Raw genomic sequence first — 25,202 nt, 5'->3', positions numbered from 1 at the left:
CACAGCACACTTCATTCATTCATTCATTCATTCATTCATTCATTCTACTCAATAAATATTTATTTCTCTTTACATTCCATCTTGCCCCCCATCTTCCTCTCCATGGGGCACAGAGCTAGAGCATGGAATCCTTTCAGGAGGGACTCCCTTCCGGGGAGGTGTGGGTGCCCCTCACCACTGCCCCGGGGCTCCTCCTCCCCACAAGGAGTTCGGTGCTCAGTGCCCCTCCCTCCCTTCTGCTAGCACTGAGCTCAGCTCTCTATAGAAGATGATTTGACACATTCCAGAAGTAGGGAACCGTGACCTGCTAGAGCCCAGAAAAGATCTCATTCAATCCCTCATCATCCAGACAAGGACACAGAGGCCCCAAAAGGGAAAGGGTCTCCCCAAAGGCCAGCTCACTCCTGGCACAGCCTGGACCAGAACGGGGGTCTCCCAAATCCCACCACAATGAGGTATTCCAAGGGAGGACTGCCCTCCTTTGGGGGTCCAGCATGGGCCCCCTCTGCTCTCCTGAGCCTGCAGAATTCTGTTGTTTCCTGGCTCCCTCCTGCCTGGGCCCTCCCCGGGTGCCAGCTGGGCTGGAGGATTCTCTGCTGCTCTCCTAAGAGGCCACAGTCTGCAAAGACCAGAGAGGCCTATGGGAAGCCGCATAAAGCCATCAGCTCCCTTTCCACTACGGCGGACCTTTCCACTTCACTGGAAAAGGAATTTTGCCCCTTTTAGCACCCTGGCCATCCCAGTGAGGCCTCCCTGCAGCAGCTACTCACAGGTCATTAAGTCTGAATGCAGATGGGATGGTTTTTTCCTGTCCCACGGGATGAGTCAGAAACAGTCACCCATAGCAGGTGGGGCCAATTGGCCTTGGTCCTTTTGCCATCCCAGTCTTCCTTGAAGAGATGGAGAGAATAAAATCTCCGTGCAGAAAGAGCTGAGAATGCCAAGATCTGGGTCCAGTTTTCCTGTGTTTACCGTCCAGATCAGACACCCTCCCCCTCGAGGACCACTGCCTCACGAGGATGTCGGGGCTGCGCTTGACTTTGGGAGGGGAGGAGGTGGCTGCATTGTGAAATCGCCCAGGGCATTGTCTCAAAGTGCGATACCTTGGCCTCCTGGCTGTGGAAAAACATTGCATAGGATATGCCCTGGACTGGGAGAAAAGGATGAGGATCAGAGGCAAATATACTTTGAAAACATGCCTCCTCCAAATCTGAAAGCTCCCACTTTGCACCCTACCCTCTGAAGCCCCCTCTGGATCAGAACCACTGAGCAAATCCAAACTTCTGTTTGTTGGGATGAGAACACCCACCCAGAGACAGAGAGAAAAGAGCTCTCTGCAGGCATACAGGTCTGCGGGGAGCTTGTGCTGTCAGTCATCCACGAAACCTTTGAGTGGGGGCGCTGGCAGGGAACTCTGCCCTGTGCTTTGCAGCACATGCCGCTCTCATCAGACTGGGGATACCTTTGCTCAGGTGCTGGGCCTCTCCTATGGACTGAGAGTTCCTTCATGGTAGGAGCTATGTTTATTCTGCTCATGTCCAGTGCTCAGAAAGGGGCCCTGAATCCGAAGGACAGACGGTGAGGGAGGTTGCTCAGAATAGAGGGTGTTACTGAGTCACACACAGGAACCTCATTATTTTCCCCACCAGGCTGTGGAGTTATTTGTCCTCAGCAAGTGACCAGGAGTGATTTCCAAGGCCCATTACACTAATGACCTAATCAATTTATCCAGCTCTTTTCTTTCATGACAGAGTGTCTGCCGTCCTCCCTGTAGCCCTGCAGACTGGCCCTGGGGTGTCAGCCTGAGTCTCCTTTTGGGGATTGGTGGGCACTGATGTTCTAGATGGTGAGTGATGCCACAGAGCCCCTCACAGCGGGATTCAAGGTGGGATTCTTAGGCCCGACATCCGGCCCCCTCCCCAGGGCCCCTGAAGCAGACTCCCCTGGGCAATGTTGCTGTTAAATATTTGGCCCCTGGAGTGTGCCCAGCACCTTTGATTATATCTGGTTTCCTGTTCTCCTTGGGGAGGAAGAATTTCTCTGCAGGAAGTAGTTTAATAGTCTGAAAGCCTTACTTGCCTGCTCTTGAGATCCAAGTTTCCAGTTACAAGTGGCTGAGATCCTTGATAAGAGAGGAGGTGGGAAGGAGGGGACCAGAGCTATGAACTGTCACTCCCTCCAAGCCAAGAGCGAGGGAAGGGAAGAGGGAGGATTCAGTCCCTGACTATCCAAACCGCAGGACAGCGGAAAGACGTGGACCTCTGCCACCACCCAGGCCTCCACCTCCCTGCGCCCATGTCCAGTGCTTCCATGAGGAGCAGGTGATGAGAAACAGGGACGGCCAGGCCTGAGGACCCTGCTCTGGTCTCAGCAGTTGACAGGACACTGTGTCATCCTGCCCTCAGGCAAGCCATGCTTAGCATTTTCCAAACCCACATGTGGGTTCTCTTGGCTCTGAGTGAAGGCGTTTGTAAGAGTTGGGTGGCTCACTCGTACCTATACCTCTGGCAGGGGGTTCTTAGGGATGACTGTGCTCAGTTCTTCCTGATGCAGCTTTACTCTTGAACCATCTGAGTCTAACCAGGAACATAGAAATCATTTTAGGTGTTTACAGCCGAGGGCCTTATACCAGAAATTGGTGATGAAGCGGCCGAGACACAAACAGGGAGAGTGAAGTAACCCAGAGATGAGTAACAACAGGAAGCTCCCCCGAGGCAGAAGGACAAAGTGAGGAGGCGGTGATCCCAGAGCCCAGGGGCTGCAGTTGGCTGGTAGAAGCTGCACCCGTGGTGGGCTTGTCTGGTGTGTGTTGGAGCCATGGAGGAGTCATAACCACTGCCTAGTGCATGGCTGGGACAGGGAGGTAGACAGCTCCCCGCCACCGCCCCATCCCCATTGCTCCAGCACTGCAGTATTTCCCACGGACCCGGATAGCCCCAGAGCTTGGGAAATGCAGCCTGCCGGGGTCAGCCCCATGGTGATACAAAGCAGGGCAGGGCCAGGACAGAAAGCCAAGGACAGATAGCTTCAGATCCAGCGCAATCCAGTCTCATCCCTGCAGTGGTGGCTGGCTTCTTTGCACCTTTCTCAGTTTGGCTGTTCTGCATTCACCAAAGAGAATTCTGTAGGACCTCTATGCCCACCCTCTTCTTCCTTCTTTATTCTCTGTCAGATATGTCTTTGCTGATTGGTCCCATGGTGTGTTCACCATCTGATGGCATCTGAGCTCTTCCTATTCTTTTTTATTATTATTATTATTTTGAGATGGAGTCTCGCTCTGTCACTCAGGCTGGAGTGCAGTGGCATGGCTCACTGCAACCTCTGCCTCCCAGGTTCAAGCGATTCTCCTGCCTCAACCTCCTGAGTAGCTGGGACTATAGGTACCCGCCATCACACCCAGCCAGTTTTTGTATTTTTAGTAGAGATGGGGTTTCACCATGTTGGCCAGGGTGGTCTCGAAGTCCTGACCTCAAGTGATCCGCCCGCTTTGGTCTTCCAAAGTGCTGGGATTACAGGCATGAGCCACCGCGACCAGACAGCTCTTCCTATTCTAAAGTGGCTTATCGTTTATGTTCTCTGAGTCAGCCTAACAATCAGTCCCCAATGGCATCCAGAAGGACTGCCCTCTGAGGGTGTAGACAAGGAGAGGCCACCCCTCTGTGCACAGGTGGGCCTCCAACTAGAAGTGATCTCATCCCTGAAAAGGACAATTCATGAGGCAAAGGACCAATGAGGAGCTTGGGCATTCTCATGGCAACTGCTGGGAATTAGCATGAGATGAAGACTTGCTTTTCTGGGATGCAGACTAAGAGACTCTGGGGTGGTGAGTTCTGGCCAGGGAAGCCTCTGCTAGTCTCACAGTGTGCAGGGCAATGCTGGGACTCCAAGCCACTATGGACATGTTGGTGGCTGGCTGGTGGCCTGGTGGCAGTTTCTCATACGTTTCATAAGAGGCCCTTGTCATAGCGGCCTTATGTCGCAGGACCTAGGTAGGGGGCCAGGAGTTGTCTGATTCAGCAGTGGATCCCTTACAGCCCCCAGCACAGCAGGGAATGGACCAGGGAATGATTTTCCTCATCCAGGGCATTGTAATTGCCTTCAGGCCTCGGGTCATGCCTTTCTAATCTGACTGTCTCTAATTGAGCACCTACCATTTAATCCTTATCTCTTGTTCCCTGAGATGTACTCACATGGCAGGTCCTCAAGCAATCATTTCTGAATAAGTGGATGTATGGTTTCATTAATCCATTTTTACATGTATTTATTCATTCATTCAACAAATAGTTATTGAGCACTGATATAGGTACTGGGGATGCAGTGGTAAACATGCCAAAGGTTCTGTCCTAATGGGGCTTACATTCTACTGGAGTACTGGAGAGAAACTGATAATAAATGCATAGATAGGGAGATAGATAGATAGATAGATAGATAGAGGAAGAGAGGGTATGAGAGAGAGGGAGGAGGGAGAGGGTCAGGAAGTGCTATCAGAAAAATTAAATATGGCAAGAGGAGACAGTGATAGAGACTATTTTTCAGGAGAGTCAGGAATCTTCCCTTAGGACCTGCCATCTGAATGGAGACCTGAATGAATGGAGAATGAGCCTTCCCAAACATTTCAGGAAATGAACAGGAAGTGCAAAGGCCCTGAGGTGGGAGAATGCCCCAGGTATGTAAACAAAGGAGTGTCCACTAGCATGGTGAGAGTAGAGTGGAGTTCAGGGAGAGTGAAGTGGAGTTCAAGGTAAGGGGATGGGCCCTTCAGGGAGAGAAGGGTCAGGGAGACTGGGGGAATGACAGCACCCTCTGCTCAGCGGTCAGGATAAAAACCAGAGTCATCTTGTTGACTCTTTCTCTCACCTGGACATCTGTCTTACTTCATTTTCTGCTGCTATGATAGAATAGCACAGACTAGGTAATTCATAATGAACAGAAATTTATTTGGCTCACAGTTCTGGAGGCTGGGAAGTCTAAGATTAGAGGGCCATATCTGATAAGGACCTTGTTGCTGCCTCATACCATGTGGAAGGCATCACACAGGCAGGAGCTGAACTCATCCTGCAGAAGGACCCCACTTCTGTGATAACAAACCTAATCCTGCAGTAGTGGCATTAATCTATTCATATGGGCAGAGCCTCATGACCTAATTACCTCTTAAAGGTCCCACCTCTCTACACTGCTGCAATGGGGATTGTTTCCAATATATAAGCTTTGAGGGACACATTCAAACCATGGCATTCTGCCCTGGCCTTCAAAATTCGTGTCCTTCTTGCATGCAAAATACATTTATTCCATCCCAGTAGCCCCCAAAGTCTTAACTAGTTCCAGCATCAACTCAAAAGTCCTAAGTCCAGGGTCTCATCTAAATCAGATATGGGTGAGGCTCAAGGCAGGATTCATCCTAAGGCAAATTTCCTTCCAGTTGTGAGCCTATGAAATCAAAACAAGTTACATGCTTCCAAAATACAATGGTGGGACAGGAATAGGATAGGTATCCCCATTCCAAAGGGGAGAAATAGGCAAGAAGAAAGCAGCAACAGGATCCAAGTAAGTCCAAACCCCAACAAGCCAGACAACATTAAATCTTAAGAGTCTAGAATAGCCTTTTACTCCAGGTACCACCTCCTGGACATATTGGCTCTACTGGGCTCAGCCCAGGAAGCAGCTCTCGTGGATAGAAGTCTCATGCCTGCAGCTCTCCCATACTGGACTTGCATGCTGGTGGTCCTACAGTGCTGGGGTCTGGGCAGTGGCCTTACTCCCATGGCTCCAGGAGGCATTGCCCTGGTGAGGGATCTCTGTGGTGGCTCTGTCCTTGTGACAAGTTTCTGCCTGGGCTTCCAGGCTGTCCATGATATCCTTTGAAATCTAATTGGAGGCTGGTGTGACCCCACGGCTTCCACACTCTGTGCACCTGCAGAATCAGCACCATGTGGACACTGCCAAGACCTACCTACCACTTGTGCTCTCTGGAGCAGCAGCATGAGCTACATCTGGGCCTGCCTGAGTCATGGCTGGGGCTGCCAAGGGCACTATGGGGCAGCAGAGGCCTGAGGTGGCCCTGGGCAGCAAATACTGAGGTCCCACCTGGTGTCTCTGGAAACCTTGCTCTAAAGGTCCTCACCTGCCTTGAAGATCTCTGAAATGCCTGTGTGGTCATTCTCCCATCATCTTGATGAATAGAACGTGGCTTCCTTCTATCCATATTATTCTCTTTAGCAAATGGTGTTTTGGCCACATCCTTAGTATTCTCTCTTGAACACACTTTTTAATTCTTTACATGGCCAGGCTGAGAGTTTTCCAAATCTTTCCATTCTGCTTCTCTTTCAATGATAAGTTTCATCTTTAAATCATCTCTATCTTCCTTCACTTTGCTATAAATGGCAAAAAGAAACCGTGTAGCACCTTGAATGTTTTGTTGCTTGGATATTTCTTCTGCTAGATATCCCAGTTAGTTGCTCTAAAGTTCTGCCTTCCACAAAGTCCTGGGACACAGACACAGTTCCACCAAGTTCTTTACAACTACATAACAAGGATAACCTTTACTCCAGTTTTCAATATCTTGTTTCTCGTTTCCATCTGAGACCTCATCCAAATTTCTTTACTGTCCAAATTTTCTGCTAGCATCCTGATCACGACCATTCAAATCATCCCTTAAAAGATTCAGTTGCTCCCTACAGCTCTTGTCTTCTGAGCTTTCACCAGAATTACCCTTAATGCTCCATTTATGGCAGTCTGGGCATTTTTTAGCCTGTTCCTCTAAACTCTTCCAGCCTATACCTGTTGCCCAGTTCTAAAGCTGCTTCCACATTTTCAGGTATTTGTTATAGCAACAATCCCACTTCTGGTACCAATCTTCTGTCTTAGTCCATTTTGTGCTTCTATAACAGAATACCTGAAACTGGGTAATTTATAAAGAAAAGAAGTTTACTCAGCTCACATTTCTGGAAGCTGAGAAGTCCAAGATTGAGGGTCTGCGTCTGACAAGGGCCTTTTTTCTGGCTCATCCTATGGCTGAAGGGTGGAAGGACAAAGAGCACACTCTCAAGAGAGAGAAATGAAGGTGGCCAAACTCATCTTTTATAAAGACTCCACTCCTGTGATAATGAACCCACTTCTGCAATAATGGCATTAATCCATTCAAGAGGGCAGAGCTCCCAGGGTCTAATCACCTCTTAAAGGTCCCACCTTTCAACATTGTTGCATTGGGGATTAAGTTTCCAACACATGAGCTTTGGGGGACACATTCAAACCATAGCAACATCCAAACTCAGCAGCAGGTCCTGTTGGCCCTGTTCCTAAATACATCTCAAAGCCATATGCTTCTCCTCAATTCCCATGCCGCCAGCTACAGCATCCCACCCTCATCTGCCTGGATGGCTAAAATAGCCTCCTGCTGGTTTTCTTGCTTTCCATCATTCCCTGCTGCGACACATTCTCCACACAGCAGCCCGAGTTATCTTTTAAAACCAGCAATTCGATTTTATTATTCCTTTGCTTAAAATGACTTCCCCTTGTACTTAGGATAAACCCCAGAACACTTGCTGCAGCCCTCTCAGCCCTAGGTCTCTTCTCTGACTGAGCTGGCCTCTCTCGGGCCTTCACCCCTGAGGTTCCTTCACACTAGCCCTCTCTTGCCACTCTGGCCTCAGCACCTCTCCCCGATGGTGCCTTCTGCCTAGAAGGCTCTGTCCCAGATCTTTCTGTGGCTGGCTCGTTGGTGGTCCTTTGGCTCTCGGCTCATTGTCTCATCCTCAGAGAGTCTGCCCTGCCCACTCGCTCGCTCCTGGGGTATCCTGCTTATTTCGCTTGGTAGGTCTTTTCACTCTCTAAAATGATCTGGTTTATTTGTTTGCATATCTCTTGCCTGTTTCTCTGTCTGCAGAATGATACTTTCATGAGTCTGTTCTCTTCTATATTCCTGAACCCTAACACCTAGAACCTGGCACCTGATTGGTGCTCACTGAATACTCCTTTAATAAATGAAAGAGTGAGTCTCAACCGCCTGATTGCCCCCAGCAGGAACAAGACAGCAACTAAATACCTAGGCAGCACATGCATGTGAACAGGTCATTCTGATGGCTCAGAAAAAGGTCAGACTTTGCAGGAGGAGTGAGGCTCCCAGGCAAGGCACAATGGCATCCTCACAACTACTTAGTCCAGGGAGATTTGCCTGGAGCAGGAGAGGTTTGCCTTCTGGGTCCTAGCCATGGCACCTTTCTTCTGCTCCAAGCTTCCACCCCGCAGTCCTCACGTGTCCTCCATCTCCCAGAGTGGCAGAGCTGGATCCAATATGGGCTCTGCACTTGGACATACTGGAGTCTTAGAAATTCTTTTCCTGCTTTTTCCTGGCAGAGTGGCCTTGGACATGTTTTCTAATCTCTCCAAGTCTCAGTTACTGCAATTAGGAATTGATAATAATGACACAGGTTGAGTATCCCTTATCCAAAATGTGTGAGACCAGAAGAGTTTCCAGTTTTGGATTTTTTTCAGATTTTGGAATATTTGCATTATACTTGCTGGTTGAGCATCCCTAATCTGGAAATCTGAAATGCTCAAATGAACATTTTCTTTGAGCGTCTTGTTGGCATTCAAGTAGTGTTGAATTTTGGAGCATTTGGGCTTTTGGATTTTCACATTAGGGATGCTCAACCTGTAGTATCTAAGTGATAGGGTTGCGCTGAAGTATCAATAAAACCATGTTTATAAAGTCAGTGCCCAGGGCTGGGCGCAGTGGCGCACGCCTGTAATCCCAGCACTTTGGAAGGCCAAAGCAGGAGGATCACTTGAGCCCTGGAGTTTGAGATCAGCCTGGTCAACATAGTGAGACCCCCATCTCTACAAAAACACTTAAAAATAGCTGGGCATGGTGGCACACGCTTGTCCCAGCTACTCAGGAGGCTGAGGTGGAAGGATCTCTTGAGCCCAGGAGTTCGAGGTTACAGTTAACTGTGATTGTGCCACTGCACTCCAGCTTAGGAGACAGAGTGAGAGCCTATCTCTTAAATAAATAAATAGTCAGTGCCCAGCACATAGAAATAAATGTTAGCGCTTACCCCCATTTTTATTGTTGTTATTATTGATCAGGTAACTATTATTTTCGAGCTCCTTCCTCACTTAGCCTCCAGAATCTCCCACCCCTCCTATGGCAGCCCTGCCAGGGTGTCCTGGGAAGAACCAATGGCTTTCTCTGCCCTGCCCTATTTGGATGCAGGATTTGTAGACTTCATTCCCTCATTTCCACATCTAAACCACATTGACACTCTTGCAGCAGCTATGATATGAAATCCTTTTCTGTTCAGCCACTAGCTCTTGCCAACACTGAGAGGCTCAATGGGAACCCTCTGCCATTTCTCTCCTCAAGCGATCCCTTTCCCTCTCAGGGTTTCTGTAGCCCATTGCTCCGGGGACTCAGTCTTTTCATGTTATCATCATCAATGAGAAGTTCCAACTAATAAACTAATTCATACTATGGAGTTCATGTTATTTCAGCTTTTAAAAATAACACACAGGTGGGTGTGGTGGCTCATACCTGTAATTCCAGAACTTCAGGAGGTCTAGGTGGGAGAATTGCTTGAGCGCAGGTGCTCAAGACCAGCCTGGGCAACATAGGGGGGGCCCCTGTCTCAATAAACTAAATAAATAAATAGCACACAGAGAAGGCAACTCTTAACCCAAAGGAACATCTCATTCCTTGTGGGATTTTATGCACTTTGAAGGAGATTCTGGAGGTGGGGCTGTCCCTGGTTCCCTCAGGGCTATTTTTTTGTTTTTTTGAGACAGATTTTCGCTCTTGTTGCCCAGGCTGGAGTGCAATGGCGCGATCTTGGCTCACCACAACCTCCGCCTCCTGGGTTCAAGCGATTCTCCTACCTTAGCCTCCCAAGTACCTGGGATTACAAGCATGCGCCACCACACCTGACTAATTTTGTATTTTTTTTTAGTAGAGATGGGGTTTCACCATGTTGATCAGGCTGGTGTTGAACTCCCAACCTCAGGTGATCCACCTGCATCAGCCTGTCAAAGTGCTGGGATTACAGGTGTGAGCCACCGTGCCTGGCTCCCTCAGGGCTATCTTTAAGGTACTGTCTGCCCTGCTGGCCTGTGGACAGGGCCGCACTTGGTGTTTTCCTGTCCCTGTTCTGTTGCTCTCCCATTTGTGCCTGCCTGAGCTGCACACTCCTGAGAGCAGCATCTCCCTGCTTAGTTCCCAGCACAGCCCTCGGGGATGCTGTGGACTTGGGAGGGGCATTCCCAAGAGTCAGAGGCACCTTCCACACACCCCCACCCCATGCGTGCCCCAGGACTTGCAGCCTCTGCTTCCTTTCCCACGTGTAAGGAGAGGTGAGCTTCTCCCCTGGCCCTGGGAGGCAGCCCTTCCTGTGAGAGCCTGCCCCACCTCAGCCAAGGTCTTGGGTCCAGCCCTTTCCCACCAGGGAGAAAATAGCAAGAAAAACAGATGAGAGCTGATACCCTAAGCTGCAGGGTCTGCTGGGACTGGGTCCTGGAGGAGCCCCAGGAAAGCTTTAACCCCGGGGGCTCCGGGCAGTCAGAAGGGTGAGGGGTGAGGAGAGAAGAGGGGAGGGAGCCACCTCTGTATCTAGAAGTCTCCTCTCTCTCTCCTGTCTAGGGCTATCACTGTCTACCTCTCCTCTCTCCATAGGTCATCACTGCCCTGATGTCAGTCCCAGGTTAGATCCCCAAATCCATAGGCTGGATGGCAGCACCAGAGGTCACCTAGCCCACCCCACTGACTCTGGGTGGTGCCTTCCTTGGGCAGGGTTTTGAAGTTCCCCTTTTAAGTCTCTTAGGCAAGGGATATTTTCAACCTGCCAATCATCTGCATCTCAACAGCCCACGGTTAGCCTGGCACCCTGAAGGAGAGCTGGGCTTGGAGTCAGGAGACCCAGGCCAGTGGAGCTTCTAATCGGTGAAATGGGGTTTCCCTTATCTGCTGTGCTCACCACAGCAGCAGTTATGAGGATTACCTGAGACAGGACTGAGAAAGGGATTTATAAATGACAAATGTGGTATAAATGGCAGATGTGATGGGTGGTGGGGGTAGGCAGGACACCTGGCCCCATCCTGTCTGCAGCAGCAGCTCTGTTTCCTGCTGAGGTTCACCCGGGGATCTGGCCCCACTGTCCGCTGTGTAGCTGCCGAGACAGCATCCCTCAGCCTTCAGAATGACCGACGTTCCTTTGGTCTTCACTGTAGACTCATGCCCAGAACTTTCCACCATATCTGAGAGGACACCATATCTGTGGGGAACAATTTGAGATGGTCAGGAACAAGATGTGAGCAAGATGTTTAAATAGCCCTTAGGCTGTGTTTGCTGAGCATCCGGAGATACTGGAATTTTCCAGGTGGCCATTTGTCTGGGAGCTTGGAGGGGTAAGAAGACCTCAGGCAAAGGAATACTGGTCAGGTGTTTACAAAGTACTTGCACACGTAGTATCTCATTTGATCCTCCCCCGCTGAAGTAGGTCTCTTTTACAGAGGAGACATTGATCTAGCAAGTTGCAGACTGGTGGCCCAAGTTTGGGTCTTCTGACTCCCAGTGTCTGCACCAGGCCTGGCCATTCTGCTGATGGTACAGAGGAGGGAATGGGCTTCAATTACAGCAAGAGATTGAGGATTGTATCTAAGAAAACTTCAGAGGCACAAGTGAACTGGTTACCTTTCAAGGCCTCTTGGTGGTGGTGGTTTGGGGCACAAGAATCCTATCATCACAGAGTAGGAGAGGGGAACTGCTCCAAAGGTGTTGGAGTCATCTAGTCCTCAATTTCTTCACTGGGACAATGAAGGGATAGAAAATGAGATTCCAAAGGTCTCTTCTAGTCCTTATCTTCTAGATGGGGTGGAGAGGGGCATCTGGTTCCTCCCACTCTGCAAATTGTCTCCCTTCCTACCCCTATAGCCTTCACAGAGCAGGTGGGCTTTGATGGATGGTAAAGGATCTAGGAGAAGCGTTGTCCGGGGCGAGACAGACTTTAAGCATCATCGCCATGCAGGAGAAAGCCGCAGATTCTGCATCCCTGGGGCAGAAGGAAACAGTCGGCAGCCTCTCCCTTCACACTCCTGGGTCTCAGGAGCTGTTTACGTGCTCAGGAGGGCACTCCATCCATTTCAGAAGCCGCATTGGAAAATAACAACTGGGAAAGCTGCTGCTGCTCAGCTGCCTCCTTAGCACAGAGCTGGGTGAGACCCAGCCCTTGGCAGTGTCTCCAAGGCCAGTGTGTGGGCAGAAGCCATGATGGCTGCTGGCTAGATTGGTTTAAAGGGAAGTAGGAACCCCTGAGATATGAAAACGCCCAACTCTTGTGGCTCATGAGCAGCCTCATCATCTATATGTTTCTATCTTCTTTGTGGGTCATGACATGAAAAAAGTTAGAAAGCTCTGGCCCTTGACTCAACCTATTTCCTTTAAAGGACATACCATGTCCTTTAAAGTTGTCTTGTTTATTTCCTTGCTTTTGTGTTATCTGTCTCTTCGCCCAAAATGTGAGATATGTAGAAGCAGGGATCTTTTATCTTATTCTCAGCACAGAGAGCAATGCCTAGCACAGAAAGCACTCGACAAATGCTTGCTGAATGAATGCATCCATGTATGTGTGCGTAAATGCATGAAGGAATGACTGAAGGTATCTAGCATGTAGTAGATGCTCAGTGAATATCAGTTTTCTTTCCTGAGCATCATTCCCAGTTAGCTTGGGAGTGCAGAGCTGGTTCTTGAGATCAAGCCCTTAGGAGGTAAGTGCTGCACAGTGATTGGAAGGGGAAACAGGAGGTTAATATGGAGGTGGGAGATGGGGCATGGCAGGGGAGTATGGGACAAGGCCAAGGGAAGGGGGGTTGTGTGAAAGATTTTTTTAAATGACAGTTGTCTCTGCTGGCCCAAGAGAAGGGATGGTTTGTTAATCACCTGTGTGTTTCGGTCAGTGTAGACGTGTTTTAGGAAGCACAGGACAGTGCTGCCACCTTCCATGTGGCCTTGGGCAGATCCTGTGACTACTTTGAACCTCAGTTTCCTCATCTGCCGATTGTACAGTCCTCATTCTGCCGGTGACTTCCTACGCGACAAAGGCTGTCATGAAGCAATGATGAGATAACCCGTGGGGGCATGCTGAGCACATGGGAGCAATTTTTACTGTGGTCATTTCCTTGAACTTCCTAAAGGAGCTCCTTTGTGATTTTCTATTATTATTTTTGTCATTAATCGGGATTTCCTCTCTCTGCAGGAGAATAAGCCAATGCATGGCAAGCACTAATTCTTAGATCCTGAAGACTCGGCCCTCGAGCAAAAGACACACACCTCCCCACTCCACCGGGCCCTGGATGGGGAGGGTGCTCCTCTTAGAGGCCCCTGGAGGCCAGGCGTGCCTCAGAGGGGCCTTTCGAGGCAGCTGGGAGGCGGATCCTCACACTCTGCCCTCCTCTCCCCCAGGTACAAGATGGTGGTGACCCCCCGGAGGGCGGCGGTGGCCATTGCCGGCTGCTGGATCCTCTCCTTCGTGGTGGGACTGACCCCTATGTTTGGCTGGAACAATCTGAGTGTGGTGGAGCGGGCCTGGGCAGCCAATGGCAGCATAGGGGAGCCTGTGATCGAGTGCGAGTTCGAGAAGGTCATCAGCATGGAGTACATGGTGTACTTCAACTTCTTCGTGTGGGTGCTGCCCCCGCTGCTCCTCATGGTCCTCATCTACCTGGAGGTCTTCTATCTAATCCGCAAGCAGCTCAACAAGAAGGTGTCGGCCTCCTCCGGTGACCCACAGAAGTACTATGGGAAGGAGCTGAAGATCGCCAAGTCACTGGCCCTCATCCTCTTCCTGTTTGCCCTCAGCTGGCTGCCTTTGCACATCCTCAACTGCATCACCCTCTTCTGCCCGTCCTGCCACAAGCCCAGCATCCTTACCTACATTGCCATCTTCCTCACGCACGGCAACTCGGCCATGAACCCCATTGTCTACGCTTTCCGCATCCAGAAGTTCCGCGTCACCTTCCTTAAGATTTGGAATGATCATTTCCGCTGCCAGCCTGCACCCCCCATTGACGAGGATCTCCCAGAAGAGAGGCCTGATGACTAGACCCCGCCCTCTGCTCCCACCAGCCCATATCCAGTGGGGTCTCAGTCCAGTCCTCACCTGCCCGCTGTCCCAGGGGTCTCCCTGAGCCTGCCCCAGCTGGGCTGTGGGCCGGGGGCATGGGGGAGGCTCTGAAGAGATGCCCACAGAGTGTGGTCCCTCCACTAGGAGTTAACTACCCTACACCTCTGGGCCCTGCAGGAGGCTTGGGAGGGCAAGATCCTACAGAGGGACCAGGTGTCTAGAGGCAAGAGTGTCCTGAGCCCCCACCTGCCTGACCGTCCCACGAGCAGTCCAGCGCTTCAGGGCTGGGCAGGTCCTGGGGAGGCCGAGACTGCAGAGGAGCCACCTGGGCTGGGAGAAGGTGCTTGGGCTTCTGCAGTGAGGCAGGGGAGTCTGCTTGTCTTAGATGTTGGTGGTGCAGCCCCAGGACCAAGCTTAAGGAGAGGAGAGCATCCTGTCTGAGACCAATGGAAGGAGAGAGATTGAGGATGCACTGACCTGTTCTGTAGGAGAGACTGGCCAGAGGCAGCTAAGGGGCAGGAATCAAGGAGCCTCCATTCCCACCTCTGAGGACTCTGGGCCACAGGCCATACCAGGTGCTAGGGTGCCTGCTCTCCTTGCCCTGGGCCAGCCCAGGATTGTAAGTGGGAGAGGCAGAAAGCGTAGGTTCAGAAATCATTTCTGATATTTGCTGGAGTGCTGGCTCCACGCCCTGGGGAGTGAGCTTGGTGCGGTAGGTGCTGGCCTCAAACAGCCATGAGGTGGCAGCTCTGAGCCCTCCTTCTTGCCCTGAGCTTTCTGGGAAGGAGCCTGGAGTGTAATTACCTGTCATCTGGGCCACTAACTCCACTGGCCTGCCTGATGCCAGGCCTGGACTGTCCTAGGTGATCCCATCTCTGCTGCTTCTGGGCCTGATGGAGAGGAGAACCCTAGACATGCCAACTCTTGGGAGCATTCTGCCTGCCTGGGAACGGGGTGGGCGAGGGAAAGTGTCTGTAAGGACTCAGTGTTGACTGTGGGCCCCCCGGGGTGGGTTTAGCAGGCTGCAGCAGGCAGAGGAGAGTACCCCCCCGAGAGCGTGTGGGGGAAGGCCTTGCTGTCATGTGAATCCGTCAATACCCCTAGTATTTGGCTGGGTTTTCAGGGGCTTCGGAAGCTCTGTTGCAGGTGTCGGGGGTTCTAGGACTTTAGGGATCTGGGGAAGGACCAACCCATGCCCTGCCAAGCCTGGAGCCCCTGTGTTGGGGTGCAAGGCGGGGGAGCCTGGAGCCCCTGTGTCGGGGGGAGAGGGAAGGGGGGTGGCCGTTGAGTTGACCTTCTGAACATGAGTGTCAACTCCGGGACTTGCTTCCAAGCCCTTCCCTCTGTAGGAAATTGGATGTGCCCTGGCTTCCAAGGGAGGCCCATGTGACTAATAAAAAACTGTGAACCCTGTGGAGAGCACATTGCTGGGCGCCCATCCCCACCACCGTTGAGGGCAACAAGACAGCTTCAGCAGAGAGGAAGCAATGACGGGGGCCGGGAGGAGCTGCGAGAGGGGGCATGTGGAGGCGTTCGAGCAAGGAGGGTTCCAGAGAGGGTGTGTCTGTTTCCATAGTTATGCACTTGGGCTAGCAAACCCTGATCAGGAAGGGAGATCCTGAAAACTCACAGGCTCAGAAGACCCCCCACACCCCCCCCGCCCCGCCCCGCCCCAGCCATGACATCCCGAGACCTCTCCCATTGGCATCTTCCTCATGGTGACATATCTGGAGACCCCCTCATGGTGAAACATTCAGGCACCCCCCACTCCTTGTGACACAGCGCCTCCCACTAGATGATGTCGCTCACTGGCACAGAGGCCCCGCACTGTAACACCGCGCATCTTTATTTGAGTGCTTCACACCCAGTGTGCAACTCCGCAAGGCACTCCAATCTCTGCGCCTTCCAGCACCCCTTGAGCCCAGTTAGTCTGGCCTGGGGCCTACCAGGCCCATTCCTGAGTTCTGGACACCAGCCTCTGGGGGAGGGAGGCCAGCAGGTACCAGGGGCGGTTCCATCAGCCGTTGCTATGGAAGCAGGGGTCTTGGGCATCTCTGGAGTTTGACTGTGGGCCTGGTGGACCTGGCCTCTCAGGCCTGCAGCACCTGGAGGAGGACATGCTTCCTGAGCCCGTGGTGTAAGCAGAGCTTGGCTGCAGGCCAGAGAGCTGCAGAGCGGGGAGGGGGAGCAGCACCGTCTTCCTCACCAGACCTCCCTCCCTCAGGCGCAATGCCCAGGTCTGAGCTCTGCCCACTACAGTTCTAGATCCTTCCGTACTAATGCAGAGCCTCAGAACCACCAGGGGAAGGAAGGCAGGGAAAGGTTGTTATCCCCAGTTTTCGGATGAGAGAATGGATCCAAAGAGAACACCCTTGCTGAAGGTCACTCAGAGCTGGGAGTAGACTCTGGTCGTGTGGCAGTCCACGGAATCACTCCCCTTCCAGGTGACACTGTCATCGCCTGGCCCTGCAATGTCACTGTGAGTCTCTGGACATGCGTGCTAGTTGCCTGTGTCCACAGGTTTGTACCTAGAGCTGACCACCACCTTCCCTTCTCACCCGAACCCCCTGCTCCCGGCCTCCTCTCCGCTTCTGTGCTGCCCGCAGAGGTAACAGCGGGGGTGGGTCAGGCCATTTACCTGGCTCCTCATCACAGCCTCCTCCCATGGCTCTTCAGTGCGTGGCTGAGGCTGGAAGAGATGCTGCAGTTAGAGCTTGGGGGAAGTGGCGGGGAACTGGCAAGGTTCACGGTTACATACCCTCTTCTAACCTGCCCACCCTCCCGCTTGGAAAGTAATCAGCACAGCCTGGCCCCAGTCTTACTACCCCTTCTCTTCTGCCTTGATTTTAAGCTCTCTGATGCCTCTAGTCCAGCTCCAGAGAGGTGCTTACTCCTGTTCTCCCATCCTCAAACTCTCACCTTTGACCTCCAGCCGGCAGTCCACAGATGCCTCCCCCAGCACATTGATGGCCTTGCAGGTGTAGACCCCAGAATCAAAGGGGCTGGGTTTCCGGATCTCTAGGGTGCAGACGCCTTGCTCAGAGAGGGCGCGGTATTTGGGGTTGCCCTGGATCTCCATCTTGTTTTTCATCCAGGTGATCTTGGGCTGGGAGGCATGGTCAGAAGAGAGCTGGGGAGGTGTGGACTGGGGTGGGGCCCTCAACGGCTATCCCCAGGCTTAGGTGTGGACGCCCGGAGGATTCCTCAGCCCTGCTGTCCCCACCCGCCCCCACCAGCCCAGGGTACAACAGGGCCTGGCCCCTCACCTTGGGTGAAGCTCGGACACTGCAGGACAGCTGGGTGCTGTAGCCAGGGGTGGAGGTGTGGTCAGCCAGTGGCTGGGTGAATGAGGGGGCTTCTGAGAAGTCTCGCTCAATAAACACTTTAGGTTTGGCAGCAATATCTGGGTTCAGGGGAGAAGGTCGGGTGAATCTGAGCTTACAGGAGTGAAGGAGACCTGTTAGGACTGACTCTGCTCCAGGATCTATGGATAGCAAGTCACGGCTTATTTGCGGGAACTTGGACAATCTCAAAGAGGCAGAGAAAGCTGAGACTGTAGCTGGGTGGATCAGGGTGATGAGTAGAGACAAAAGGTGGAAAAACCAGAGATGAGAGCGTCTTGGCAGAAGGTGGATGCTAGCAACTCAGAGATGCCACGTTTCCTTTGTGTTTGTCGTTGGAGACTTGACTGGCTTTCCTTTTTTAAACAAAAATTTCTTCCTAATTCTGTGCAGTCCAGGCTAGTGTTAAAAAAAGTTTGCCTTCTGGAACCCACACAGACTGTGGGTCGGAGAGGGCCTTGGGGCACACAAGGGACAGGGAAAAGGGCCCGGGGTTTAACATTTGACGCAAGAGGGTCAGGTGCCTGTGTGGAGACAGTAAATACTCCTATCTCTCTTGTCCATCTATGTGGTATGTATTAGGGTTGGGAGGCTTGTTTTAGCAAACTCACCCTTTTTAGCACACTACCCAACCATGCACAGGTCACCCTTTAGATTCCCTTCAGACACGCACTGCCTGAGACTCGGCGGCTGCTGTGATGCTGGTAGCCACACACCTCTTTGGAATAAGTACACAGCCTCCAAAGGGGCATCTTTCATTTGTGTGGATGTGCTCTGATGTGTTTGTTAAAATCAGCCAATCACATTCACTACTTTACAGCCACTCCATGTGTGTGTATGCATAGCTGTGGAGTGAGGGGACGGCAAGCGTTCCAGGGGCAGACGCCCAGGAGAAGCCCAGAGAGAGGGGTGCAGAGACGCCGAGGAAGAGGCAGGGACAGGGAGAGAGTTAGCACAGCCAGCTCCGGGCCCAAACCCACCTGCCTTCTGGATGTGGGCGAGCTCCTTGGTGACAGTGGCCGAGGCGCTGAGTCCACACAGGTTTTCTGAGAAGACCCGGAAGGAGTACGAGTTGCCGACGATGAGGTCGGAGATGGTGCAGGTGGTTGGGTGGTAGCGCTCCAGCACTGTGAACCATTGCTGCAGGGCCCCGGGTGTCACCCTCGTTTCTCACCCCTGTCCTCACCCTCCCTGCTTACCCTGGAGCCCTCTCCTCACAGGAACTCATTCCATGCCCCCAACCCTGGGATGTTGAACCATCCAGCTTTGGGCCTCAGGGACATTGAATTGGAAGAAGGGGCCCCTGGGTCACTCAGGTGACCTCTGTAGGGTCCTCAGAGAATCCTAGAGCCTTCATGCGCAAAGTGTGGCCCATGGAAGTGCAACTTCAGCATCACCTGGAAACATCTTAGAAATGCAGGCCCTCAGCCCCCACCCTGGACCTACTGAGTCAGACTCTGCCTCTTAGCAAGCTCCCCAGGTGACTCATGTGGACATTAAGATTTGAGAAGCGTGGCTCCAGAACTTGAAAGGCTTCAGACAGCCCGGGCCAGCCCTCTTCACAGTCTTCAGGAGGCATCTGAGGTCCAGAGAGGAAGAGTCTTGCTAAGGGCCTCCGGGAGTCAGGTTAGCAGTGGGCAGACCAGAACTCGATCCCTAGACTCGGTCCCTAGACTCAGTGGGGTGGGCGTTCCCCACCACCTTGACCACTTCGTACCCCGACCCCACTTTGCCTCAGCCAGCCTCACCCCTGTCTTTTTGTCTGCCTTCTGCACCGTGTAGCCCAGGAGCTCTGTGTTGCCTGTGTCCTGGGGTGGCGTCCACTGAAGAGCAGCATTGCAGCCCCAGACGTCCAGGAGCCGGATGCTGCTGGGGGGTCCAGGTTTCTCTGTAGGCCCAGAGTGCGAGGGGAAGTGAGCGTGATGGCCAGGCTGGCCACAGAGCCCCCATACCCAAAATTTGGCTCCTGCCACACTCCCTTGGCCTGCTCCCATCAGCCGTCAGCTCTGGGATAGGAGGTCGGGGGCTCCAGGTCCCCCGTGAGGCAGCACTGTTCCCCTGGCTCCATACCAATCACCAGGATGTCAATGACTGCCTTGGCCTCCAGGTCTTCCACGCGCACGGTGAGCTCGTAGTGGCCAGAGTCGGAGCGCTCGGCCGAGCGAATGAAGAGGATGGAATCCTGGTCCCCGGTGCGCACGCTCACCCGCTGGCTGTCCAGGGCACGGCCGTTGTGGGTCCATGTGGCCTGAGGCTTAGGCTTCCCCTGGCAGGGAGGAGCCCCCAGGGTGAGTGTAGGGAGGTGCCAGGGTCCCCACACCCCCTTAACTCCAGGAGTCTCTGGACCTGTTCTCGGGGAAGCCTGTCCCATTGGCCCTTCTCAGGAGGGGCAGCAGAGGCTGGAGCCACAGGTGCTGCCCGGAGCCCACTCTGGGGGCCCACCTGCCCATCCCCAGGCTGAGAATCACCAATGAATCATGTGCATGATCGCCGGAGGACAAGGCCGTCTCGCTGGGTCTCAGCCGGACCCTTGGAGATCCTGCCATCTCCCAGGCTCCCCTTAAATGGGGGCCTGGGTTCCCACCCGGGCTCTTACCCTTGGTGGGGGGAATACCTACCTGGAAGGGGATTTGCAGGTTGACCGTCTCTCCCACCTGGCGGATGTAGGTCTGACGGAGGTGGCGGGGGACACGGATCTTGGGGGCCTCTGGATCAAAGCAAGAGTCTGGGCTTAGCAGTGCAGTAGGGTGGCTGATTGGGGTTTCTGAGGTGGGGCAGGGGACAGCTGGTCAGGGATGCTGGCTGGGAGGAGGGTCCTGGGTGTGCCTGGCTGCCGTGGGGTCCCTCCTTACAGGAAGGGTGAAGCTCTCACTCCTGAGGCCTAGGGGCCCAAATCCCTTAAGGGAGCAGGAGGTTTCAGGAGGTCAGTGCCTTCATGGTGTGAACTGGTAAGCATCCTGGGCACTCCCTTGGCGCCTCTACTCTGCCAGGATGGGATTTGCCCTGCATCCCAGGCATTCCCAAGCACCAGATGGGCCCCAGCTGACTCTCTGTCTCCCCCTGCTGGGAAGCAGGTGCTGCACCTGTCAGGCTGCACTTCTAGGAAAGGGAGGCCACTGCCGTCTTCCTGCTCTAATATCCCCGACACTCCACAAGCCCAGGACTTTCAGAGAAGCCCTTATGAAACCCTGTTTTTCCATTCCTCTGTCTCCAGGCCCTGTTGAGAGGTTTAAGATCTTTCCCTTCCTCAGTGAAGCCAGGGCAGGTATCCCCCCTTCTTCCTCTGTCCCCCTCCCATAATCTGTTAGTCTCAGAGCTGGGAAGTCCTTCCTGAAGGCCTATTTCAGCCACCTGCTATACTAAGGAATGACCTTCTGACCCTCATCTGGTCAGGGGAAACCAGTGAAGCCCCTGGGCATTCTAAGGGAAGCTGCAGTGGCCACCACCCCTGTCCCCCGGGGTGGGTGCTGGGGCCATGACTGAGGCTCCTCAGCAGCAAACAGGTGGCAGCAGTTGGTTGGTGGCATGCAAGGCAGAGGAGGATGAGACAGTGAGAAGGAACACGGTGTCTCTGAGGATTAGCTGAGTGGGCACTTGGCTCTGGGAGCTCAGGCATGGAATGCTCTAGGGACAGCTGCAGGGGGTCAAGAATTCTTGGCAGCTCCAGGTGGCCAAGGAGAGACAGCTGAGGAGCCAAGGATCCTGGACGGGGCCCCCACTCTGCCCTGTGACAAGCCTGGCTGTTCCCCATTTGTTCACAGCCTCCCCTCCCTCTTCTCTCCAGGAAATCCCCTTCTCTCCTGCCAGAGGAATTTGAATGGAGACGTGGGTGCTGAGTCTGGCTGGGTCCATCAATGCTGGGCCTCAGGGGCCTCTCAGAGTCTGAGCTCCCTGGTTCCCTGGGGAAGGCCCAGCACCCTCCCAACCAAGAGGCCTTCCTGGCACCTCCAGGACTAGAGTTGACACGGCCATACTGCAGCTGCCTGGTGGGGCCACATCTCACCTAGAGCCAAAGGCTGGGAATTAGGGTTGGGAGGCTTGGGTTTTGGGTGCCACCAGAGAAGATGCTGTGCAGTGCAGTGGGGCATGAGTGGTCCTGTGTAGGCATCAGACTCTGGGACTGCCAATAAAAGGCTGGGTGACCTCAAGGGATGCCCTGGGCTCCTTGGGATCTCCTTGGACCTCGATAGTCTATGAATCTAAGCTCCCTAACCCCATGGTTCCCATGTCTCTCAGGCCTCAGAGCTGAGCATTTCCTTTTGAATCCAGACTTGACCCCTCCTGTGGATCCCCTCTCCTTCTGGAGGCCTTGTCTAGAGCTACCAGAAGCCATCCATCCCCTAGTGGAGGAGCAAGAAGGAAGGTGGAGAAGGCCTCAGGCCACCTGCCTGCCTGTGTCTCTCCTCACCCTGGGGGACTGTGCTGTCCCCAGAGACCTCAGATCAGACCAAATGACTCACTGTCATTAACAGACTGAAACCCGATCAGCTCTGGGAGGGGAGCGAGGGGAGGATTGAGGCTAATGCACCTTGCAAATAGAAATATTAGCAATGGGGATGGCAGCTGGCCTTCGGGGCCCCAGTGAGGTATGCCTTCTGCAATGGAGAAGTCTTCATGGGCCCTCTTTTTCTTTCCAGGGCCATGGTGGAACAAGGGGCAAGCAGGGCCTTCTCTCTGTTTCAAGACCTTTGAGAGAATCTGGAACCCAGGCCACAGGCAATGGGCAGAAAATGAGTGTTTATGGCCACTGGAGAGATTGAGATTAGAGGGAGAAAGAACAGATGGACTCTTAGCATTGAGCAGGTGACCCAGGGAACTTGACCTTTTGTTTCTGAGCCCCTTTCTCAAGGCATGGGGGCTGGACCACTCAGGAAAATGGCTTCTTAGACCTCCAGAGGCCCCTTGCTGCTGAGGAACCTGGAACTTTCTTAAGGCAAGATGGTGATAGCGTGTGGCTTGTGCATGTGCGCGTGGGACGGGGGAAATGACTGCCTGGTTCCCTCTACCTGCTGGCCTCAGTTTCTCCATTAGATAAGGTGTTTGGGAAGGGCTGGGGAGCTGAAGGCCAGGATGGGCTTTACCGATGTTCTCTCGGATGTGGATGGGCTGGTCCAGCATGGCCGGCGGGCCAGCCCCTGCGGAACTCACTGCAGACACGCGCAGGAGGAACTTGTCTCCCAGAGCCAGGTTCCGCACGGTCTGCTGGATCACCATCATGGGCCGGGCACTCACAGGCACCCACTCTGAGGCTGAGGGGATGGAGAGAGTGTGAGGTCTTGGCAGTGTGGCCACAGGCGCCCCTCTCCATGGGGCTTCTTTTCCTGCTGGTGATCTGGGGAAATCAGCCTCCCTCTCTGGGCCTCATTTTCCCCTTGTTTGCCTTCCCTGACTTCTTGTCAAATGGCATCAAAGACACCTGATGTTAGAGCCCTGAAACTGTGGTCAGAGATGAGGTTGTTGAAGCCCAGAGAGGGTTGGACACATTTGCAAAGTCACACAGCAAGGTAGGGGCAGAGGCAGAGGCCAGGCTGGACTTGGGCCATGGAGGGGGACAGTGGCAGCAGGGATGTGGCTGCCACAGCCCCGCCCCATTCCCGCTTTCTCCTCACTGTCTCTTACGCTAACATTCCCCTCTCCAGCTCCTGCCTCTCCACTTCCTACACTTCGGAGTCCTCTGAGACTTAGCACTTCCTTACCTTCTCGCCAAAGGAGAACCCAGTGTCCCCTTACCCTTCCCTTACTCAGAGGCTCCTTGGAGCTGAGGACAAGGGAGCCCCTCAACCCACCCACCTACCCTTTCTTGCTCTCCTGCTGGTGGAGCAAGAAAGGGCAGGTGGGTGGGTTGAAGAGCCCACTGCTCGCATCCCCTCCTTCTGTATCTCTCCCAGACTGACCAACCACAGGGCCTGCACACTTGTCCCTGCGGCCCTCCATGACAATCTCCCCTGGGTGTATGCAAGACAGCCCAGCACTCACCTCCCTCTCTGCAGAGCTCCAGCACATAGCCCTGGAGGCCCAGCCTCCCCAGCCTCTCTGGGGGCTCCCAGCTCACAGTCACGGAGCTGTTGCTCACATCCTCCAGGGTCAGCAGCAGTGGGGCACTGGGGACATCTGGGGAGATGAAGAGGTTCATGGCCAAGAGCTCCCCTCCACCCCCGACATGCCTGCCTCCCTCCTCCCCCTGCCCCACCTTCAGTCACCTTCACTTGGGGGTGCAGGCTTAGTGGCTGTGGAGGCTGCAGGGGCCTGTGGGGCAGGGGCCTGCGGCTTGGGCACCTGCTCTTCCCCGGTGGACTCTGATACTGCCACTTCTCCGGGAGGCTGTGCGGTGGGCACCTTGGCAGACTCAGATGTGGTCTCCTCTGGACTGCAGGCAGGGCCCTCGGAGGTGTTTTTTTCCATCATTGCTGGACTGGCTGGGGGGCCAGGCTGGAGTGTGCAGGGGTCAGCCATTGGGGGGCCTGGGCCTCTAGGGTGCCTGGGACACCTAGGTCCAGGCTTATATAGTCCTGGGCTGCCCCACCCCCAGCAAACGATTCCCAGCTGTGGGGTCAGGTCAAGCAGGAGGAGTGGAGGGTGGAGGGGAGCCCAGACCAGGAATAGCTCTGGGGGAGGAACCACAAGGGCCCCTTGAGGAGTCACTCCCTCATCCATCACCCCGAGTGGCCTTCAACAGCCAGGGTGCTGGTGCCCAGCTGGGGGAGGGCGCAGATGGGTGAGATGGGACATTTAGCAGGCCGCGTGCCAGGTGTCAGGGCAATGGGAGGAAGAACTTCTATCTGGAGAATGACCCAGCTCAGGCTCTGTGTGTCTGGCGTCTAGGGGGCCACTTGTGCCCAGAGCTTCTCAGGCTGGGTGCTGGGGCCCTGACAGTTTGGGACAGTCTTCCTTATGAGCGTTCCCAGCTTTGCCTTTGGGGTCCACGTTCCCTGGGCTCCCACAGTTCCCAGGGACTCTCGCCTGTGCTGTATGAGGCTGAGGGCCCTACAGAGGGAGGGAATTGTGATGCTGAGGGTGGAGCTGCTCAGAGGGTGGTCCTCCAGCATTGGAACCCCAGGAAGGGGCACTAAGTCTCCTGGCTCCTGTCTCAGTTGGGCAGCTGGTAAGGAGCTGGTCTCCTGTGATGCCTGCTGTGGGCCTCAGTTTTCCACCTATTACAGAGAACCCCTCACCCTTCGGGGTGGGGTGCAGTCGTAGGCAGACCTGGAAGATGCCCTAGTGGAGGAGAGCACTCTGAAGCTTCTAGACTCTTCCAAGCAGGCTGTGGGCATGGGCTTTCTCAGGGTGCCAAAGGAGGCAGATATGGCCAGATTTCTAGTCATTGATTCATTTGTTCGATAAAATGTTAAGACTGGGAATCACTGGAAAGCCAGAAAATGCCATGTGTCAGGAAGGAGGGAGAGCATTAAGAAAGTTTATTGCTGGTATTGGAGCAGTCACTCTGGAAAATGTGAGAGTTTTACTAGTGCCTAGTAAAATGGATGAGGTGCCTACTCCATGACCCAGCCGTGCCGCTCATGTAACACCCACACATGCCCCAGGAGACATGGAGAAGAAGGTTCATGGTAATGTTATTTGTAATTGTTGAAATGTGGGGGAAAACAGCTGTCCCTCAACAGTGGGATGGATAAATAACTGTGCAGTGTTTTTGCAACTGTAAAGCAAAATATGGGGTCAAGTGAGCAACTTCAGCTACTCACAGACCCAGTGATGAGCAGAAGAGCGAGGCACACAGAAATGGTGCGTCTCATCTGTC

At 53.6% G+C, this 25,202-nt stretch overlaps 2 protein-coding genes across 6 annotated transcripts in view; one reads left to right on the top strand and one right to left on the bottom strand.

Annotated features, from left to right (window-relative positions):
* The window catches only part of ADORA1 (adenosine A1 receptor), a 39,717-nt gene extending 24,199 nt beyond the window's left edge, over positions 1-15,518 (top strand). For all 5 annotated transcript variants that reach the window (XM_055234132.2, XM_055234129.2, XM_055234131.2 and 2 more), the window contains one exon: positions 13,445-15,518. In XM_055234132.2, the coding sequence (XP_055090107.1) occupies positions 13,445-14,084 (640 nt within the window). In that variant the 3' untranslated portion in view covers positions 14,085-15,518. The remainder of the gene's footprint in view (positions 1-13,444) is intronic.
* Positions 15,519-15,851: 333 nt separating this feature from the next.
* Positions 15,852-23,922, bottom strand: MYBPH (myosin binding protein H). Its single transcript, XM_055234140.2, has 11 exons — positions 23,647-23,922; positions 23,423-23,557; positions 22,528-22,695; positions 20,065-20,153; positions 19,517-19,712; positions 19,195-19,334; positions 18,427-18,586; positions 17,372-17,508; positions 17,025-17,211; positions 16,744-16,794; positions 15,852-16,210 (listed from the first exon to the last, which is right to left on the bottom strand). Exons 1-10 carry the CDS (start codon positions 23,897-23,899, stop codon positions 16,778-16,780), a joined length of 1,482 nt encoding a protein of 493 aa, XP_055090115.1. The 5' UTR covers positions 23,900-23,922; the 3' UTR covers positions 15,852-16,210; positions 16,744-16,777.
* Between the last annotated feature and the right edge of the window lie 1,280 nt (positions 23,923-25,202).

This window comes from Symphalangus syndactylus, chromosome 19, assembly GCF_028878055.3.
Source record: "Symphalangus syndactylus isolate Jambi chromosome 19, NHGRI_mSymSyn1-v2.1_pri, whole genome shotgun sequence".
Taxonomy (NCBI): domain Eukaryota; kingdom Metazoa; phylum Chordata; class Mammalia; order Primates; family Hylobatidae; genus Symphalangus; species Symphalangus syndactylus.
This window is presented reverse-complemented; position numbering and strand designations above follow the sequence as displayed.

What these genes read in the sequence shown, in the direction of transcription:
- MYBPH (XM_055234140.2), bottom strand. Translation starts at nt 23,899, where the DNA reads ATGGCTGACCCCTGCACACTCCAGCCTGGCCCCCCAGCCAGTCCAGCA. An exon ending in ACCTGCAAATCCCCTTCCAG is followed by an intron (nt 19,713 to 20,064) that starts GTAGGTATTCCC and finishes CCTCCCTGCCAG; the next exon opens with GGGAAGCCTAAGCCTCAGGC. An exon ending in CATTGACATCCTGGTGATTG is followed by an intron (nt 19,335 to 19,516) that starts GTATGGAGCCAG and finishes CTGGGCCTACAG; the next exon opens with AGAAACCTGGACCCCCCAGC.